The sequence below is a fragment of the Peromyscus maniculatus genome, chromosome X (genome assembly GCF_049852395.1).
Source record: "Peromyscus maniculatus bairdii isolate BWxNUB_F1_BW_parent chromosome X, HU_Pman_BW_mat_3.1, whole genome shotgun sequence".
NCBI classification, from domain to species: domain Eukaryota; kingdom Metazoa; phylum Chordata; class Mammalia; order Rodentia; family Cricetidae; genus Peromyscus; species Peromyscus maniculatus.
The window spans coordinates 58,541,876-58,563,888 of NC_134875.1; the positions used below are offsets into that span (position 1 = coordinate 58,541,876).

The window sequence follows — 22,013 nt, forward strand, 5'->3', positions numbered from 1 at the left end:
AGCTAATGTGTTTCAGGAAGCATTCTTTTGTGGTCCATTGCATGCTAGTGCATGTATAAAGTGTACATGATGTGTATTAAATGTGGAAGCTTTAGTCAAATCTCAGGATACAGCAGGAATGTGCTGCCTGAAATACCTCAAATTTACTATACATTTTATTTTCAATTAATTTGGGTTGTTATACATTCAAATATCTTGCACAATTTGTTCAAATATCTTACTAATGTTTCACACCACTGACATTCAGTCACAGAACTCCACATAGGGTCACAAACCAGTTTAAGAAGCTAGAGCTTACAATATCTGGATGTCTTGTTCATTATGCTGCATTAGTGTACAGTGTACTGGAATTTGACTTGTGAAAGAAGTGAGCTACCCTAGTTTGTAGATGAAGCAGACAAAGGCTGAAGAAGCCAACATTAATACTTTGGCATTAATCACAAATCAAAGAAATGATACTCAGTTATTTTACAGCACAAAAGTCTTTGATGACACCACTGGCTTCCAGAATAAGTTCCTAATTCTTCATCACAGCAATCACTTCTGCATAATAGCCTGAACCTGTCTTACAACCTCAGCTTTTATTATCTGTTGTATAAACCTTCCTTCAGATTCTTGAGGGCAGAGGTTTCTTCTTCTTTACTAGTAACCTGATATTTTGAGATTTGTATCTGTCAAATTGCATCATGGTGTTCTATGAATAAGACTGCTAAAGCTCAATAACTTTATGTTTTATGCTAAGCATGTCCAATTTGAAATACTTTATGGCAATCATTTTATAGGTATCATCTCATGTAATCCCACAATTTTATGAAATACATACTGTATTAATTTGCCTAATGCCAGTTAACCAGAGAAAGGGTAGAACCAATACATGAATCCTGATCTGTGCAGCTACAGAGCTTGTATCCTTATGACTGCACCACACCACTTCAATAATGTTAGTAGAATAAGTGCTTGAGCCAAATTATATTCTTCATTGTTTCTTCAACACATGACTTACTGTAGTGTATATGCCTTCATAAACATCCTTTAACTCATTGGAAAGGCATTCCCACAGCTTCTGTTACTAACCATCACTGTGCATCAATACTGAACCTTTCTGCTCAGATAAATATATCATTGTGTTTGTGGTTCTTCTTTTTTAATATTGGCAGGCAGACTTGAAGCATGTGGAAGGCAAGATCCATGTCTCCAAATAATATATCTCACCAGCACATGGTATCCAGTGTAGGCAGATCAATTAATATTTTCTAATGAAACTGGCTTAAAATTGAGATTGACTATTGAATTTCAATTTATAAATAATTACAACTGATCGGTGATCTACATCACACACGGATACATCAGAACGTGAAAACCCTTTAGTGTATTAGTATTGGAATGAACATTTGAAAGAACAGGAAAGAAGTTGTAGTTAGTCACCATCATAACCATCATCCTTACAAAGCAATCTGTTTCAAAGACTGAATTATCTTTCCTTGTCTACTATCTATCTTAGACCACATCATGGGAACTTGAAGAAATCAAGAATTAGTTGCCCAGGCTGAACAAATTTATTTTGTATTTACAGAGTAATTTCCATTTATAAAGTGGTTTTACAATAATCAATGTCCACTGGACATCAAACAATACTGAACAGGAAACCTGGGAGGGTCTTCAAAGGCTTCCTGACAAGGACAGGCTGCCTCTGGTAGGAAATCTTTGGTTAAAACTTTAAGTTGAGCTCTATTTCTCATGAGAGGATCAGATTTCATTGATCTCCCAAGTTCCAAAGCTGTCCACAAAACCTTCTGTCCTGGATGTTGACAGCTATTTATTTCTCTAGGAAAAGAAAACTAAATTAAGTATCTTAATTTTACTCCCCTTAGCTAGGAAAATCTAACTTTATATTGGAGCAGGTTAGTGGTCCACTACATAATATTCGGAACCCTGAGCTATAAAGGAAGGGTGGCTTGCGTGTGGCTATGTGTTGCCTGGAATGAACAAGGAAATATTTGAAAGCCAGGCACAGTGAGTGACACATGTAATCCCAGTGCTTGGGAACCTGAGGCAGGAAAATGCCAAATTTAAGGCCAGCCTGGGCTATGTATGGAGTTCCTGTAGCAAAAAAAAATCATAATAAAAAATAAAAGAAAAAATGTTAAATTTGGTGTTATGAATTCTCTTGAGTCTTAATGGTAATTGCCACTGCTAGGGTCTTGCTCTGGTGGTCTCAGATTATGAGATTAAGTATGGTTTTTCATTGAAAAAGCTATTATATATTATGAATCTACAGATCTATATAATGTTTAATGAAGTAAGTTATATTCTTTCTATATTAGAAAGAAAAGTCTGGAGAAGATGTTTTCATATATACTGTACTGAAGAAAAGCTCTTTTTTCCCCTCAAAGATTGTCCTGATCTCTGCTATGGAGCATGCAATTTGATTACCTTGCTAGTCTTTGCTTTTATTGCATGACTAACAAAATTATTAATAGCTATAAAATTATTCAGGTCCTTAAAGATGCAGTCACTATCTTCTTATCTATGGTCCTTCACTGTAGTAGATTCTAGGTTGATTAGAAGTTGCACACCAGCTTTAATTTTTAAATGCATTTTCTATCAATTTAATTAAGTCCATTCTTGTTCCCCTACACTGGCACCAGAATAAGGGCTTGCCGATCTCTCCCACCACATCCTTCATGAGTGAAACAAATTGGATCCGGGCTCTTCTCCTCAACTTTGGGCTGAGTCCGTCTTTTCCACTTTACTGTTTCTTCACAAGTGACCCCGCTCTTGACCCTGTGTTTGCAATCTGAGAGCTAGATGGGGGTGGAGAAAGAAGAGGATGTTCTGGAGCTTAGCAGATGGATCCCAAGAGCACAATGGCTTACCAGCCCTCCCGTGATTGTTGCCAAAACGCCTTCCTGTTTTCAAAAATGTCTCGCCCCCTGCTCCTTTGTTTTGTTCTGCTAGGAGACTACAGTTCTGATTTTGCTAGGAACCAAATTTGCCTTTTCAAGGAAATGCAACTGCTTGCTTTGGTGGGTAGCTTGAAAAAAATTTTTTCTGCTTTCCCTCTCAATTCTCCTTCTCATTCCACCCCATGTGAACGCCACTGGTTGGCTCATCAGCTCACGAAACATTGATTTCAGAAGCTGACTATTTGCTTTGGATTGTTTGGCTGGGGCTGCAACAAAGTCATTGATGGATCTCATTTTGAGCTATCATTCTGTCCACTCTATTCGGTCAGCCTTCCAGAACTGATTGCCTGTTCCCCAAATGAAACTGCACAGCCAGACAGCAAGGATTTCTGAAGTTCCACGATTTCCCAAGGCAGAGAACATGGAGAGCTACACAGGCCTCAAGCTGGGCCCACTCCCCACTAAGATCATTAGTTCTCTCACCAACCCATCATTAGGCAGAAGACTTAATTTGTTCACTGCTGCCTAGGCTGCCATCTCAGGGTAGATACTGTTTGGTACTGATGTTGCTACATTTTGTGATCTTTGCTGAAAGAAACCAGAGAAGTTCAAAGCAGTGTTATAGGACACTCCCTCTTCCCCCCTAACTCCCAGCTTTTAGAAGAAAGGTCATTGGCCCTCTATGGCCATTCTGACTCGAGCTGTTGGAAGCAGATACAAATTAATATGCCTTTCCCCCGATCCCAGTGTACCATGATGCAAACTCTTGGACCCCAAATTGGAATGCTTTCCCAGCTGGCAAGGCACTGTTTTCTTCTCACTAAAAAAAAAAAAAAAAGGTGCATAAATTCCCTATCGCTGAAATGATTTTTCTGTCACTTCTGCTCTGTTTGTCCCCTTTATGGTGCTCCCTCTGCCTCCTTCTGAGATCTCCCTCTTTCAGTTTACTTGCCACTGCCCCAGGGCTTGTCAACCTGAACAGATACTGTGCATGGCGCTGTTAGTGGCATACGTGACATGCCTTTGGTACTTACATTGCTAGCCTGGGTAATGTAACTGCAGCTGTCAAACTGACAGTTCTTCCTGTATATTATTTTTTTCTTCCTTTCCTTCTTATGTTAGCATTAGTCAACTACTAAGTTTCTGAGTTTAGTGAAAAATCAGTTGGTGGAGCATCTGGAACTCCTGGGGAGCTACAGGCTACAGGAGGCTACTTCTGAGTGGTGGGAGAAGCTTTGGAAGAGTCAAGAGAAAAATCTAGATCCAACCTGACTATCTAGAATTAAAAAGTATACCATAACCTTAGTGCCTTGCTGAAATCATCTTTTGCCCAAGATATGTAAAGAAGCTCAGGAGGTTGGCTCATCAGTTTGACTTTTTTATTCCTCTTCTAAGTTGTTTTTGCTAGTATCACTCATTTGAACGTAATGTGACCCAGTGCTATCGTGTATGATCCACATTCTTTCAGCTCCCACGCCCTATCTCAAGTCTTTAAAAGATCTGTTTTCTCCAGTCATGTTAGCACTTTCAAAACAAACTGAAAGAACGGACATATGTGCATATATGGTTTTCCAAATATATATACATTTGGAAAGCTGATCTTCAGGGTGTACTTTGTAGAGCTGATATTTTGATCAGGCCTCTTTCAGCACCCTAAACAATTCCTTTCTGTAGTATTTCTGCTGCGGTTCTTACTTTACTTGAATTGCCCTAGAAGAACCAGAACTGGCTTAAAGATAGAGAAGTCTAGGTTGAGAATCAAAAGCTCTGCTCCCATAAGGAGCTCTAATCTAAGTGCGTTACACAGACAGAGTCTCTGGGATTGTCAAACTAGGTTGTGGCATCATGGATTTGGAGCAGTGATGAAAACTGTTAAATAAAAGAAAAATGTGTTTATCTTAAAAGAAAACATCCCTAGTTTTTAATCCCCTCTTCTTGTAAACATGGTGGTCCCATTTTCAATTTTTTTGGTCTCTAATTTGAGGACCCCTCACTTTCAAGGTGCCAAAAGCCTTTCCTCTGGGAGGCTGTGGAGTGTCACTCTTATCCTCCTTCTTCTTAGGGATGAGAGAGGCAGCAGTGAGCAATCTGCCTTTGAAGGGAAAGCTATCTGTTTTCAAATGTGATGGTGTCGGTGGGAACAATAACAGTTGGCATGAGATTGCACCTAGGAAACTGGCATTTGGGATCCACTTGGAGAGAATTCACATGAAAAGACAGAGGCTATAATGCTGAGAGCCCAAATGGTGCTGTCAGAACTTCACAGGTGATCACTGCAGGGTAGTGCAGAAGGTGTTAGGGAGCAGTGTCATTTATTGAAATGTATATGCTGATTTAGCCTTTGCTAATTAAATGGTCCCCGTGATGTGTGTTTATTTAGGGACAGTTATGAGTCTGGCAGCAGCAGGAGTTTGGCCCTGTGGGAAACAGAATTCCTAAAGAGAGAGTGCATAAGGCTTGGGGTCAGGGTTGACTCAGCTTCTCTAAGGATGCTGGCCTTGTCAAAATGGGAAGACTTGGAGTGATTAACAGCCTTTTAGTCTCCATTGTCCATGACCTTTTCTGTGTTTCTTGGAAAAGGCAGGCATCAGGACCACAGTGAGCCATTTTAGCACTTAAGAACGCTTTCTGTATTTTGTTTATGCGCTGCAACTCCTGCTGTTACTGTTTTCCTTTGTAACAGGGCAAGGGTTGGTTGGGGCTTGGCAACAAGAGAAAGAAAAAAGTACAACGGACCGCAACATCTTTTCTTGCCCCCTGCCCCCCTTTCCAGTTTTCCTGGTGTTCCAAAAGGATCAGAAACAGCATGTCTCACAGTGGAAACCACACCTCATTCCTGCTCCACAGGCCCACATCCCTGACTGCTGCTCATGTTGTCTTTGCTTCAACTGCCTGAGTCAGTGAGGGAGGAGGAGGGGAAGTCACTACAAATTGGGCAATCATTTGGGGGAGAAGGGATTAGAATTTCAGGAAGCTGTCAACATAATACGGCCCCGTTTAGTTCTTTCTCAAGGAATATTTATAGTGTATAGAACTCCATGCTGTTATTCAATTAATGCACTGAATTTTAATCTTCACAGGGACAAGGTCCATCTTTAGAAAACTCCCTAGTCTCTAACACAATGCTGGGCACACAGCCAGCACTTGTTGATCTCACAAGGAAAGTGGTTGAGTTTTGTGTAATGAGGTCATCTTGGCAAATCACTGGACTGCTCTGCAACTCTGCTTCCACATCTGCAAAGAGTTTTTACCTCCCAGGGTTACTGTAAAGCTTCAAGAAGATGATGACTTTAGTGAGGACACTTTCCAGTTTCCCCCTGCTCACTCCCCTTTCATTCTTTTATTCTATGTATTCTAGACAGTGTATCTCAAGTCAGAAGAGAAGATACATAGTCAGGAAAAGTGAGATTGACTTTGGCTAGCTTTTAAGTTGACCCCCCTTTTCTCCTAAGAGAATGCTGTCAGGAAGCCAGTCAAATTACTTGGGGAATGGGATGCTCATGTGATGAAACAAAAAAAAACAACAAAACAAAACAAAGCAAAAAAAAAACAAGCCAGAAGACATCCAGTTTTCTGCAGCAAGGTCAGTGATGAAAAGAAGGAAGAGGTAGAGAGGTGGTGAGCAAGGGAAACTGGAGTTGTTTGAATGCTATTTTGGGGGAAGTGAAACAAATAATTTTGTAAATGTATCTCAGAAAGCTCCAGGTATTCAGTCCCTCATATTCTGGTATCTTAGTTCCTACCATCAATTTAAACTTTTCTGTTCAGTCCCTCATATTCTGATATCTCATTTCCTACCATCAATTTAAACTTTTCTGAACCAAACTTATCTTTCTGAGTCTTGGGGCAGCAAAGGTTACACTCACACATCAGCTTGATTTATATGTAAGGATCTCCCCATTTTTGTTTCTTCTATTGCCATTATGGACTATTTTAGTGGCGTGCATGAAATTCTAAGGACAAAACCGCAATTCCTTTACCAATTTTGATTCTGGCTTCAGTAGCCTAAGGAACTGACTTGGCCTAGAAAGCTGTGGCAGGCTGTGCAGCTAGTACCCAGAGCCTCCTGTGACAGCAGTTAGATGAAGAAAAAAATACCAGGAATAGTCACTAGATGGCCCTCTTGTGTCTCTAAAGAGGCTGAGGAGGCAGGGCTCCCTTCAGGATTGAAGTAAACGGAAGCTAAAACGAACAGAACTTTCTTTCTGTTTTTATTATCTACATGCAGATGCTTTTATTCAGCTAGCTAATAAATTCCTGATAATGAAGGTGGTTTGGGGCCCCTCATTTAGTTAATAGGATTGTTGGAATGCAATAATCTCTGGCACATATTAGGAAAAAAAACGAGTCAGAAAGCAAAGGGTGTTAGGATTATCTATAGAGTGGGGGATGGAAGAACTATTGTGTGTGTGTGTGGGGGGGGGTTGTAACTATCACTGTGAGCTTGAGGGTGGAGGAGGTGATGGGAAAGAAAGGAAGCAGATACATACGCCCCCTGCCTCTCTCAGCATTTGGCCTTCTGTAAAAGCAGTTTGGTAACTGAAAGTACTTTGGTGCTCTGCTTGGAATAAGAGGGGTGCCTGGAATGTGAGCAGTGAGCAGGAAGCCAGGGAAATGGTGCCATTGCGTTAGTGAAGAGGTTTGTCTTTGCAAGCAGAACATGTCTTTACAATGTGATTGCAATTACATTCTACATGAATTGAATTCTCCTATTTATCTTTAAAAAGACAGCAGAATATAGACATTCTATTAGCACTCCCTAAGGTAAGAGGTCCGCAGTCTTCTTAGCTTGTTGTGTGCATCTTTTCAGATGCCACGGCAATGTTAATCATTTTACCTGAGTAATTCTTCCATTTCTCATTACCTGGGGGATTGTTAATGGCCGAGACTACTTCTCAGACTCTTTGCTCCCGCTCAATCAAGCCGTGGAGGCGCCAGTTTACTTTTATTGATCAGCGGGTTCCTGACAGCCTTCGCCACAAGGAAGCAGCATCATCCTTTTTTAACTTAAAGGGGAACAGATCGCCTTAAAGTTTACAGCTAAGAGCTTCTAAGCAATAGCATGCAAACATTTTAGCATGCTGCTAATTGTTCTGTTTAAATAGTCCCAGCAATATTTTAGAAAGCTGCCAAACACGGAACTCACATCCCATGATCATATAGCAATCCCATTTTAAATTCCTTTTTAGACCTTCTTAATTAGACCAAGCTGTACTTCATTCCCACTCGCTGACATCAAAGGTAAATAACTATGATAAATCAAATGGAACCCTTCCTTTAGCAGCCCACGAGGTGCGCCCGCGCTGCCTGCCATGTTGTCATTCTCTTCCACTACTTGCCCATTTCTCTAACGGTGTCTGCAGAAAACCGGGCGGGCCACCGGACTCCCTGAAGCCACCCTCTCAGCCGTCTACCCGCAGCTCTAAATGATCAAAATGAAATGATTCTCACTGCAGATGCCTCGACTTTCTCTCTGATGTTCTGGGCTGAATTACATTGTAATGTGAAGCAACCCCCCACGAGGCAAGCGATCGGGCGCTTTCCCCTTGGCCTTGGCTACACTTTCAGTGGGTCCGGTCTCAACCTCACTGCCAAAATAATTCCTTTTTGTGGGAGGAAGCTGTCCTCCCCCTCCCCACGACAAGGTAAAAGCTGCTAAACTAGCTCCTTTTGGATGATATATTCTTTTAAGCAGCTGGGTTGCTCTCGGAAAGAAGATGGCAGTTTTGAAAAAAAAAAAATCCATTATGGGTCCAAATGCGTTTTTCCTTTTCTTGTTTAATGTTTTTTAAAGGGCAGAAGCGAGTCTTATTTTGAGCCCATAGGTTCGGGCCAAAGTAGCTGAGCTAATTATGAGTTTGTTCAACCGAGACTCTCAAATAATAGAGACTACTAACTCAGAAGGAAGGTTTGCTTTTCCAAGAATTGTGAATTCAGAAGCTGTTCCCCATCCTTAAACTGTAATTCTAAAAAAACAGGAAAAAATTGTTCGTCGAAGACGCTTTTTTCAGTTCGCGATCTTAATTAAGAGCCTTAGATTTGAGAGGGGAGGAGTCCCCCTCTGTCTCTAGTGTGCCTTTGGTTCAGAAGGCAGCCTAAGCTTCATGTCAACCCCGGCCACACCGCCCTCCCGTTTCCCAGCACTGGCACACACCGCAGCTGCCACCGCCGCCCAAGGGGAACTGGCAACCCCCGGAGAGACCAGGCCCCCAGGGAAGGCTGAGCGCCCACCACACCAGCGCCCGCTCACAGCTGCCAGGGACCTTGGCTGACGGCGCGCCCACTCCACAGCTTCTATCCGGATCCAGGCTCTCCTGGCGCGGTGCGGCGCGGCACGGCGGCGTCCGCTCCGCTGGATTTCTCAAACGTAGTTTATTTATAGGGAGCTAAATTATCCGACAGGGTTGGGTGAGGGGTGAGAAAATGTATCCAGAGCCCTTGGAGGCTCATTCTTTGAGCCACAGATCCAATTTGATTAAGTAGAGACCTGAGTCAGACCGGACCAACAACCCAGTCCCCAGTCTCTCTCTCTCTCTCTCTCTCTCTCTCTCTCTCTCTCTCTCTCTCTCTCTCTCTCTCTCTCTCTCTCTCTCTCTCTCTCTCTCTCTCTCTCTCGTGTGTGTGTGTGTGTGTGTGTGTGTGTGTGTGTGTGTGTGTGTGTGTTGGGGTGTTCCGGAGAGTGCAGCATCTTCCCAGTGAGGAGGGATAGGGATAATGGTTTGGTTGGATGGCGGCCTTGCTCTTGCCAAAAGTGAAGACACACTGGCCAAAAGCTTGATGAATGACCATCGCGGGGGCGCTTGCTCCTCTTTTTTCCACTACCAGAGAATAAGAGAAAACAGAAACAGAAATGCAGAACGGTGAGACAAAGGAGAGAGAAAGAGAGACAGAGGACAGAGAATGTTGCATTTAAGACAGAAAGATACGTGAGGGAGATAAACAGCAAGAAATTCAAACCCTCATCTTTTTTTCTGTAATCTCTGCAAACAAGAGATGCAAGAGACGCTCAGTTCCTATGTGGACTCAGCATCAATGGCAGCACACCTCAAGTCCGGCCCACCCTCCCTTCCTAACTCTGCTTGTCCCGTGTCAGTCAGGCCCCCCCGCCGACTCCCGCAAGGGCTCTGCAGGGCAGGGTACTCTACTCGATCCGGCCGGTGTGTAAGTTTCCGCTTGGCCCCGCCTCCCCGCCTCCCCCCGTCGTGCCTTGGTCCCGCCCCAAGACCGGAGCCCGCTGGGCGGCGCGCTGATTGGCTAGTGCCTGGCGTAGCCCCGCTCGGCAGCTCCGGCTCTCTCTGGCTCTCTCCAGACTCCGTGGCCAGTAGTTTGCGGCAGCGGGAGGAGGAGCAGCAACAGCAGCAGTAGCGGCGGCGGCTTGCTCAGAGGGGAGACGGACGAGCCGGCGCAGACGGCAGCACCAGCTACCGTTCACCATGCCTGGCTTGCCCGGGGGGGCCCGGCATCCACTCCCTTAGCCCCTCGCGGGCCGTCGGTGCGCTGTCCTCTCTGGCATTCCAGCTGAGCCGATTCATCTGAGATCCCGAAACCTCCCACCCCAGTCCTATTTCTTCCTGCTCTCTCATACTCCACACTCACACTTCCCATCCACACACTCACTCTTCCTCCCTTTGGCACATCCACGCACAGCCCGACTGAGAGAGACAGACCTCCCTAGCGCGCGAGCGCCAGGGAGGGAGGAAGCCCTAAGCAGGGCAGACGGACGGTGCTTCTCCTGGAGGATGGGATCCAGACGCTCCCGCAAGTAAACTTTGGAGGCGACAGAAACCGTCGACCCTGGCAGCTGCCGAGGCGGACCCCAGCGACATGCAACTGAACTAAGGAGGGCTTCCTTTGGCGGCGGCGGCAGCAGCAGCGGAGGCGGCGGCGGCGGCTGCGGCGGCGGCGGTCCTTGGAGCGACACCCCAGCCCAAACCCGGGAAGCCGAAGAACCCCGGGTGCCCGCAGCTGCAGTCCCGCCTCTCCTGGCCGGTATTGTAGTAGCTTCCTTTCCTCACCTTCTCATTCCCTGTACCCTCCCCCCAGGGCAATTGGAAAGAGCAGGACTTTGATTTTTTTTTGGACAAATTGCCATCTTCCCATTTTCATAAACTTGAGGCGGAGGCCTGGGCTGCGTTGGTAACTTTGATTTCCGAGATATAAACGCCCGCAGCCCCTCAACCGCTCTGTGGGAGGAGCCCTGTGCCCACCTCGGATCCCGGGCAGTCGCGCCCCCCACGCCCTCGGACTCCAACCTCAGCGCCAGGGACAGTGCTCTAGCATCTCTCCCTTCCCCCTTCCTCTGCCCGCCCCGGGACAGCCCTCCAGCTCAGCCAGATCCCTAGGCGCCCAAGGATCTTGTCAGCAACTCAGACTTCTGCCTACGATCCCCCCTTTTCTCCCCAACAGGCCTCGAAGAGGCCAGAGTGGCCCCCCCGGAGCCCGGAGGGCGCGTACCGGGCGGGAGCTCCCTCCGCAGTGAGCTGGGCGCGCTGGGGGGAGGTCCTTGCGCATGCCAGGTGCACAGACTACGCGCTCGCCTGCCCCAGTGCCGGTGCGCTGCGGCTGGTCGGCCAGTGCCTGAAAGGCTGAGCTCTCACAGCCTTAGGCGTCCGCGCCCCAAGTACAGTCTGGACTCTGCAGCTTGTGGCCGTCTGGGGCGTGCAAGCGCCACTCGATCCGCAGCCCTGCGCCGCTGCGGCCAGTCGCGCCTGGCTAACTTTAAAGGGGGAAAACTGAGTAGCCGGGCTGGAGGGAGGGGGCTCGGGGCCGCGCGGCGCTCCCTCGGCCCCACGGAGCCCCCGGACCCCCAGAAAGCCCCCGCCGAGTCCACTGCAACCTCAGCATTGGAGCCCGCGCAGGTTCATCCTGCGCGCCGCCGGGCCGCCCTGGGCGGGACTCCTCCCGCGGCCTCCGGGCCCCCGGGGCGCGCGCAACAGGCGGCCCGAGCCGGCGGGAAGCTGGAGCGCCGGCGGCGTCGGTCTCGGAGGGGTGTGGAGAGGCGAGGCCAGGCAGAGCCCCGCGCAGCCATGGAGTCTCTCCTGCTGCCGGTGCTACTGCTGCTGGCGGTACTGTGGACACAGGCGGCAGCCCTGATTAACCTCAAATACTCGGTAGAAGAGGAACAGCGCGCCGGGACAGTGATCGCTAACGTGGCCAAGGACGCGCGGGAGGCAGGCTTCGCGATGGATACGCGGCAGGCTTCTGCGTTCCGCGTGGTGTCCAACTCAGCTCCGCACCTGGTGGACATCAACCCCAGCTCAGGTCTGTTGGTCACCAAGCAGAAGATTGACCGAGACCTGCTGTGCCGCCAGAGCCCCAAGTGCATCATCTCGCTAGAGGTCATGTCCAGCTCAATGGAGATCTGTGTGATTAAGGTGGAGATCAAGGACCTGAACGACAATGCTCCCAGTTTCCCGGCCGCACAGATTGAGCTAGAAATCTCTGAGGCAGCCAGTCCCGGTACGCGCATCCCACTGGACAGCGCTTATGATCCGGACTCGGGCAGCTTTGGTGTGCAGACCTATGAGCTCACACCCAACGAGCTGTTTGGCCTGGAGATAAAGACGCGGGGTGACGGTTCACGCTTTGCTGAACTCGTGGTGGAGAAGAGCCTGGACCGCGAAACACAGTCACACTACAGCTTTCGCATCACAGCACTCGACGGAGGTGACCCACCACACTTGGGCACAGTTGGCCTCAGCATCAAGGTGACTGACTCTAATGACAACAACCCGGTGTTTGGAGAGTCCACCTACTCAGTGAGCGTGCCTGAGAACTCACCTCCCAATACACCCGTCATCCGCCTGAATGCCAGCGACCCAGATGAGGGCACCAATGGCCAGGTGGTCTACTCCTTCTACGGCTATGTCAATGATCGCACACGCGAACTCTTCCAAATTGACCCACACAGCGGCCTAGTCACTGTCACCGGTGCGCTAGACTACGAAGAAGGACACGTGTACGAGCTGGATGTGCAAGCCAAGGACCTGGGGCCCAACTCTATCCCTGCACACTGCAAAGTCACCGTCAGCATACTAGACACTAATGACAACCCGCCAATTATCAACCTACTATCGGTCAATAGCGAGCTTGTGGAGGTGAGCGAGAGCGCCCCCCCGGGCTACGTGATTGCCCTGGTTCGGGTGTCTGATCGCGACTCAGGTCTCAATGGACGTGTGCAGTGCCGCTTGCTGGGCAATGTCCCCTTTCGGCTGCAGGAGTATGAGAGCTTCTCCACTATCCTTGTTGATGGACGGCTAGATCGTGAGCAGCACGACCAGTACAATCTTACGATTCAGGCTCGAGACAGCGGTGTGCCTATGCTGCAAAGTGCCAAGTCCTTTATTGTGCGCATCACTGATGAGAATGACAACCACCCACACTTCTCCAAGCCTTACTATCAAGTCATTGTACAGGAGAACAACACTCCTGGCGCCTATCTGCTCTCTGTCTCTGCCCGCGACCCCGACTTGGGTCTCAATGGTAGTGTCTCCTACCAAATTGTGCCATCACAGGTGCGAGACATGCCCGTCTTCACCTATGTCTCAATCAATCCCAACTCTGGTGATATCTATGCGCTACGATCCTTCAACCATGAACAGACCAAGGCATTTGAATTCAAGGTGCTGGCCAAGGATGGCGGCTTGCCCTCGCTGCAAAGCAACGCCACGGTGAGGGTCATTATCCTCGACGTCAATGACAATACCCCAGTCATCACTGCCCCACCCCTGATCAATGGCACTGCTGAGGTCTATATTCCTCGAAACGCCGGCATAGGCTACTTAGTGACTATAGTTAAGGCAGACGATTATGATGAGGGCGAAAATGGCCGAGTCACCTATGACATGACAGAAGGTGACCGCGGTTTCTTCGAAATAGACCAGATCAACGGAGAAATCAGAACCACTCGCACCTTTAATGAGAATTCCAAGGCTTCCTATGAGCTGATAGTGGTGGCCCATGACCATGGCAAGACGTCTCTTTCTGCCTCTGCCCTTGTCCTAATCTACCTGTCCCCAGCTCTTGATGCCCAAGAGTCAATGGGGTCTGTGAACTTATCCCTGATTTTCATTATCGCTCTGGGCTCCATTGCCGGCATCCTCTTTGTCACTATGATATTCGTGGCAATCAAGTGCAAGCGAGACAACAAAGAGATCCGGACCTATAACTGCAGGTAGAGCTAACTTTTCTTTCTTTTCTTCTGTGTTTTGAATGAGTAAGGTGTGTGTATTTGTGTCTGTGTAAAACCCTCAGTGCTTTTGTTTCCCACTTAAATGCATGCAGCATACTCACAGTGCTTCTTTGTGGAGGGTGAAAAGTTTGTGACAGTCCAAGTTGATCAATTCTTTTGATCTGACAATTTGCTGGAAGACAATCATTTACTGTTTGAATGGATTCTGTCACATAATGATGATGAGCAGAAAAGCAATTATCATTTTAAAATTTGCACAGCTGTCTCCAATGAAGTTAAGGTAGAAAAAATGAGAGAGGTGGAGGGAGGGAGAATCAGAGAGTGAGAGAGGAGGGAGGGAGGGAGAGGAGAAAGGGAGGAAGAAAAGGGAGGGAGAAGAGGGAGGGAGAGCTACAGAGAGAAAGATTTTTGTATTTTTAGCTAAAGTTCTATGTATGGTGATTTGAGGGCTTGATTTTCCTGGAGCACAATGTTTTGCAGACAATAGCTGAAAGGAGATGGAGTACTGACAGCTGCCTTGTCCTGCTGTAGGGTTATACTCAAGAGAGAGCTGGGGAGTGAGTTTATGATGGGAAACAGAGAGTAGGAGGAAGAGAGAAAGCAGTGTGTGGGGAAGCAGGTCATTAGTGGGTTTTAGTGTATTCTTGGCTTGTTTTGTATCTAGTCCCCAGACATCTGGCTATACAAAGTGAAATTCTGTCAGGCATCTGTATGTTTTCAAATATCTGCTTGGTTGGTGTGTGAAGACCAAACATCCCAATGAGAGACAAGAGTTTGCATCCAGATGTTTCTGTAAAATAGCAATCTTTCTGGAGTTGGCTATGCTTTCCTCTAATGTGGAACTGTGCTGTGGCATTAAGATCTGGTCGCTACCAGTGGATGTCACTATGGGCTATTGTGTTACAGTTTCTCTGAAGTGTGAGTGGGATGTGTGTGTGGGTAGGAAAACAAGAGCAGAGGAAAAAGAAGAGAGGAGAGAAATGTAAAAACTTGAATAGCATGTGATGTAATATTTTTTAAAGTCTTGATTAACATATTAGAGGTTCTTGTTGAAAACTTCTTGCAATTTGATAGAAGAAATAAGTCTAAGAATTTCTAGAATCCTTCTTAGGATAATGCATATAATTTTTTCCAGCAGTGTCTCATCGAAACAGTTGAAAAAAGTTTTTTTTATTTTCTTTACTTTGCTGAAAATGAATGGTGCTGCTATTTCCAGCCAAGGTGTGTGTGCTTGTGTGTGCTTTCAACACACCTACACATCCACTGTATCTTGTGCCATCTGTGCTTGCATGTTAATCAGTCAAAATATGTTCCTGTAGGTCCGATTTGTATCTGACACCATCTGAAATACACACTTCTGTGAATCCGAGCTCCCTGAATATGTAACAGCCATGCAATTATTGTTTCCCTTTTACTATTCTCTGCATTACACAAGTTAGTAGACAAATGCTAACCACACATGAATATCAATCAGGTGCCATAAAAGAGCAGCTGCAATGCCTCATAAATGCTTTAATCCTGTTACTAGTGAGATGGCCGTGACTTTTCTTTCCTTCAGTACCAAGTCACTTCAGATGGAAGAAATGGAAATTAATAGTGCTCTTACCTTTGAAACCTGTGACTGCCAATGGCGATTTTTATAGGAGAAAAATGCAGGGTCAATAAAATTTTATTTATATGGAGATAATGATAGAGGGGACTCTTTTTAAGCCATTTTCTCAGGATAAAGTAAATGCATAAGACCCTACCTACGATGAAAAAGAAATCAGCTTGGAATAAAGATATTGAAGGCTTTGCCACTTCTTGGTGATATATGACTAGAAGTAAGAGCTCTTTCTGAGAGCTTGCCAGGGAGATCATTAAACAAGGAAGAGAGCATTTGAATTGGGGGAAAAAGTGCAAATCTCAGTGCTCTCCAACTTCACCCAAATGTGGATTTTGTTAAGTACTCTTCACTGCTATGGCTTGCGATTAATGAAGTACAGTTTAATTAAATAATTGGTCAATACAGAATGGGCTGTGCAATGAATGCCTCAGCTGAATAATTGGATGGGGCATTGCCAAACTTACCCATCATGGGTAAACAAAATGATTAGAACTTCCCATTGATTCAGTAAACAGATTAGAAAAGAAATGTAACCCTAGTCCCTTGGTTTGGGGGATTTTTATCTGTTCCTCATCCTCTGTATCATCAATTTGCCATCATTTCAAGTCAGACTTGGCAGAGAGCAAAAGGGTGAGATGAAATAAATTGCTTAGCTCTAGGTAGATCCCAGGGACAGAGTAATAATTTGCTTTGGTAGATATGAGTAGATACGCAAACTCCCCATCTGCTCAGACTTCTTAGAATCCTAAAGTTCAGGAGCCCATCTTTCTATGTATGTGACTAGGCAGAGGTGTCTAGTTCTTTGCTCCTGCAGGATCTCTTCCTGAAATGCATTCATTTATGAGACTTGTGACATGATCTGCAATTGCTGACTGAATTGGGCTCCCTTTTTTATATATATATTCTGACAATTAGCTTTGTGGAGTGAGAATACAAGACACACTCTTTCCCTTGTAAAGTTCAACCTGTATTATTTATTAACCTTATTGTTTTGGTGATTATTGCTTAGAGATTGAATTCTCAAACAATAAGCTGAATTCATTATGTGCAAAGTAATACATGACATTGAGAATCTGGCTACGTTTTAATGTATTTCTTTTGACAAGTCTCTTAATGCTTGGTGTCTTTGGTGCACGTTCCTGGATCTGTGTCACTGTTAATTAAATTGAGCTTTTTATGTTCCAGTTGCAGCACAGCTGCTTGTAGGTACACCTGAATGGAGAAGGATGCTGAATGCACTAACCTTTAAATTCCTTTGCAGTAATTGTTTAACCATCACTTGTCTCCTCGGCTGTTTTATAAAAGGACAAAACAGCAAGTGTCTGCATTGCATCTCGGTTTCTCCCATTAGCGAGGAGCAAGACAAAAAGGCAGAGGAGAAAGTGAGCCTAAGGGGAAAGAGGTAAAAAGGCATTTCCCCTCATTCAAATGGGTTTGGCTATCAGATTTCTCTAGGAGAGGAGGGGGAAGGGTGGAAAGTAGAAGGGAGCTGGGCTAAGGCAGGGAGGAGGGTGTGGATGAGCAGAGCTAGGAGCTGTTGGAGGACAGGGTCTGAACCTCTACCCTCATCTAAAAGTGATCACTTTAATCAAAGAGGAAGCTGATCCATGGTGTTTGCCACACTACAAATTCTTGGAGGCAGTGGCGAGGGCTTTTCTTACTTCCCTCTATCTCCTTTTATGTTAATTGGCACTTACTCTTTACTTCACCCAGTATGTCCTTTGGGTTCCAGGGAAGCTTCAGATTTGAGCATCTTCATGCTCTCTCCCATAGGCTCAACTTTCCCCATCCCCCACCCCTGCTCACTGGCCACCCACAATGAAAAATTCCAAATCTAAAGTATGAAAATTTCTTTAGGAGGGGTGGTGGGAGGTTAGTATGTAATATGAAGACTTCATGGCCCTCAGCTTGTTTTCGCATGCAAAAAGCACAGGGAGAAACCCGATGATGTAATGCGCCAGAATAAGGAGCTGGAGCAGAGATGGGGTGCAACCCTCTGGGGTGCTTAATGTTTATTCATCAGTATATGGTCTGAGAAGGTGTTATCTATTCGTGCTGCCTTTTCTGTCACATAGAATCGCTGAATACTCCTATGGGCATCAAAAGAAATCAAGTAAGAAGAAAAAAATTAGTAAGAATGACATCCGCCTTGTACCTCGGGATGTGGAGGAGACAGACAAGATGAATGTTGTCAGTTGCTCCTCCCTTACTTCGTCCCTCAACTATTTCGACTACCACCAGCAGACACTGCCCCTAGGCTGCCGACGCTCTGAGAGCACTTTCCTGAACGTGGAGAACCAGAATACCCGCAACACCACTGCCAACCACATCTACCACCACTCCTTCAACAGCCAGGGCCCTCAGCAGCCAGATCTGATCATCAATGGTGTGCCCCTGCCTGAGGTGAGTGCGGCTAAGTAGTTTTGTGAGGTCTTCCAAGATCTCCTTCTGAAGCTGGTTGTTCTACCATGGGCCATTCTGGAGGCATACCACCTGTCTAAGCCCATTCCCATACTCAGTATTTGCTAATAGCGCCTTTTGGGACAAAGAGTGATTTAACATAAAGGGCTTTTGTTAGGGGGTGGTGTTGGGAGTCTGAACTCAAATAATCTGAGCCTTGACATGCCTTCATAATGTCCCAGCACAGCAAAAGCTTGCTCCACCTGTTGCAGACATGCACGCTCAAAAGCCAGTGGTACCAGCTTGGAGACTGAAGCAGTTTTGGGTCGCCAAGCAGTGTTGAAAATGATGGAAGCCCTGTAATGCTTCAATTCCAGTTTCCTCTCGTGGTTCAGAGTCCTAAAGCCACTCCCAGCTTTGCCGTTTTCTTCTCATACTCCTGTGCTCTACCATCTTTCTGAACTCTGGTTAAAAGGATGCAAGCAATCAAATTTAAAAAGTCAGATTGCTGTTTCTTAGCAGTTCTGGTAATAACGTTTGACAGTTGAGGATGTTGAAACTGTCACTAATATGAATATTGTATGAAGTAGCCATGAATTTGAATGAACTGTTTCTCTTCAGTTTGGGTGTTTTCATGGAGGAGTTTTTAACAACGCAATATGGTCAAATGTTTATTGGTTATGGAAATATTTTGGGAGAGTAGGGTGATAAACCAGTGATGGTGGAAGGGGCAGCAGGAGGGGGATCGAGTAGAAGGCTAAAATCAAGTCCTTAAACTGGGTTCATTTTCTGTGAATTGCTTAAATCCCTCTTTGGTTAGAAAGTTGACACACTGGGAGACATGCTCTCTTTCAGGTCACTACAAAAGCTATTTTGTAGATTTCAAGAACACTTCAACAGTTTTTCAGTGTATCTTTACAAACATCATCTTATTAGGAACCCACAATCAGATATCTTGATATATTTCTCTTTGATGGAAGATGAAACAAAGGTTCAGAGATGCTGAGGAACTTGTTCAGACTCAGAGAGAAGATCACACAGAACGGGAGGAGTACATCACCTTGCTTTGTACTTCTTAGTGTTTGAGTGGTACTTTCTGCCTTTAGAAATGATTCACACCGACATACCTAAGCAATCATGTGAACATAAAATGGACTTAGTGTTTTTTTTTTTTTTTTTATCAGTTTTGTAGGGCAAAGGGTGCTTAGGACCATTTACACTGTTACATTGTTGTCTCCTAGTTTCTGGAAAATAATTCCTACTAGAATTAATAGCATGGAAAAGCAGTATTTTTAATGAGCAACTCATAATATTCCACTGTTAACAAAAGCACCAGCATTTAAAATACCTAACTCCATAAACAAAGAGTTATTGAAAGTCTAGTATTATTTCACATAAACTTACTTCTAAGTATTAATGACCCTTAATACTGCTAGTGCCTTAACCATAGACTGCTTGGAGAGATGCTGTGGGCCACTAATAATTCAGTCAGTGATTGAGAGATAAGGGTTTGTAGTAGAATCAAACAGAGCATGGTTTTGAATCCTGGAGTCACCTTTTACTGTGGAACCTCTCTGAACCTCTGTTTCCTCATCTAAAAAAGTGGGCACATCTGTTATTGAAAGTTTTTCCAAGGAGAAATAAAACATTATGAATTGTAAGGAGTGTGTATGATTCATAGATATCTCTAAAAATTTCTTTTTTACTTGAAAATTAGAGAATCACCATTGGCAACGAGCTATTCACTTGAGTATGTCTCTCCAGGCTCTTATAACCAAATAGGAATTTAGGCTGGCTCTGTGTAGATAATACCTGCAAGGTGGTGTAAGCAGACCATTGATTTGTAGTGATCATTGAACAATGAAGATGAAAAGTGCTACTATTGTGTATTCCATTGCTGGTTTGCTATTGCTCTGGGAAATGGACAAAAAAGTATTGAATCCTGAAGATTTAGTGATCATTTTGCAATCAATTCAAGTTCCTAAGAAAAGGGAGCTGTGATGTCTATTGAATATGTGGAAGAAGCAGGAGTTAGTAACTATGATTTCTTGATTCACCTAGTATCTTGGCGTCCTTTTTGCATTTATCCTAAGGGCAGGATAAAACAAAGCATTTCAGAAAGCTAAAGTCTCAGTTCTGATTGTTTCACTGATATCCTCTTTGTCCAGCAAAATTGGTATGCAGGGTTAGGCTGAGGTTACATGTGTATTTCCAGTATATAGTCCTGGAGAGTTCATAGCTAAGCATCCACCATGATATTTAACCTGTATCCAGCATGAAGTTTTGAATAGGGAAAACGACACTTGTCCTTTTCTTTCAAACTAGAAGCCACTGAACATTGACTGGAAGAACAGGAATGATCAGTGCATTTATTCAGCTGATATTTGTTGAGTGTACGTTCCTTTTAAGGTACTGCTGTAGGGTCTGTAGTTCCAGAGACAAAAAACCAAACCAAACCAAGCCCAAAACAACAATGAATGCAATGAATGCACTTTCTAGTGAGGCCAGCATATAAACAGGTGGTTTGCAATATGGGACGTTAAATGTTACTATATTGTGCAGTGGGATTCCTAGAATAATAATGTTCTGATGTATATCCTACCTTTATACTTTCCTCATTAGTTAACTAATTCATCCAAAAAACAATTCATTTATGAAGCAATTATAGTACTGAATGATAAGTGCTATGATGTAGTAAATAGATGATTCTTAAGTCATTACATTAAAATTATCCTTTATATTATTTCATGAAACCATTTTTTGTTTGCTCATTAGCTCAAGCAACTAGCATTTATTGCATGGTTGGACTGTGCCAAATATTGTATCTGCTGTTTGCTAGTGATGCAAAGTTAAAACACTTGATCTTTGACATCAGACAGCTTAAGAGAGACGGACAAATAATACAGTTTCAATTCTGGATAATGTGCCTTTCCTAAGCATATGTGACATTCTTACTTGTCAGATTGGGACCAAAGGTGACTGCATATTCGATTCTTCTGCTGTGTTGCCTTTTATGGCACACACTCCCTTTACTATTTGTATGGTGATAGGGCTTATTGGAAATAGTAATTAGACAAGTGAGTAGACTCAGAACTACTGTGCTTGCACCTTGCTGCTTCCACTCCACTGAACTTTGAAATGGATCGCCACTGCGTTAAACCAAATCACTAAGTGTTTTTCTAATGCCCAGAGTCCCTAGCTATATGTAACAGGTAGCTTGGATATTCCAAATACATGTAAGAGGAAAGAAACTGCTGCCCTCCCGCAGAATGTTCAGTTCAGCGGGGGAGCCAAGATCACTCAAAGGATTCAACTGCCAAGCAGGCAACAAAAAGATAGCTTTTGACCGACCACCTGTTCTCTTGTATGCTACTTAGTACTTCTCCTTCCAAGGCAAGGCTGATGATAGTATTTTTATGCAAATTTGCTGCTGCACTATCTCGGCTTGGTGCTGAATTGAAGATGGCTTTTGTTTGGGTGATGGGGCTCAAACCAAGAGCTATGTACATGTTAGCCAGATGCTCTGCTAATGACCCTTTGCCCTGAGGGTGACTTTTTCATCCATAAACCTAGTTACCTTTGAACACTGTCAGGTCTAAGAACATGGAAACAGGACTTTGAACGTGCTTTGGTAGGTTAGGTAAAGGGAGTGGAGCACTGGTCTAGAGAATTGGAACTTAGCTTCTAGTGCTGTATAGATAGTCTCCTGTGGAACTGGATGGGAATATTTTCCTGTCCTTTGCTGTTGCTTGGGATGCCAGCTGTGGCAATTTTATGGTTTTGTATACACATACGACGGGGTAAAGTGGAAGGTGTCTGTGCTGTTTGCAGAAGGCTTTTTTTAGAATTAGTGATGCTGTGCACATTTTAAATATTTTAACTTGGAAGGTGAGATTCACATTCCTTGGCA

At 44.9% G+C, this 22,013-nt stretch overlaps 1 protein-coding gene across 3 annotated transcripts in view; it reads left to right on the top strand.

Moving 5' to 3' along the window:
- The first annotated feature begins 10,215 nt into the window (after window positions 1-10,215).
- The window catches only part of Pcdh19 (protocadherin 19), a 108,987-nt gene continuing 97,189 nt past the window's right edge, over window positions 10,216-22,013 (top strand). For 2 of the 3 annotated variants that reach the window (XM_016004985.3, XM_016004986.3), the window contains exons 1-2: window positions 11,250-14,079; window positions 17,779-18,106. In XM_016004985.3, the coding sequence (XP_015860471.1) occupies window positions 11,933-14,079; window positions 17,779-18,106 (2,475 nt within the window). In that variant the 5' untranslated portion in view covers window positions 11,250-11,932. Of the gene's footprint in view, window positions 14,080-16,964; window positions 17,106-17,778; window positions 18,107-22,013 lie in introns of all 3 variants that reach the window. The other variant, XM_006986411.4, reaches the window with a different exon arrangement.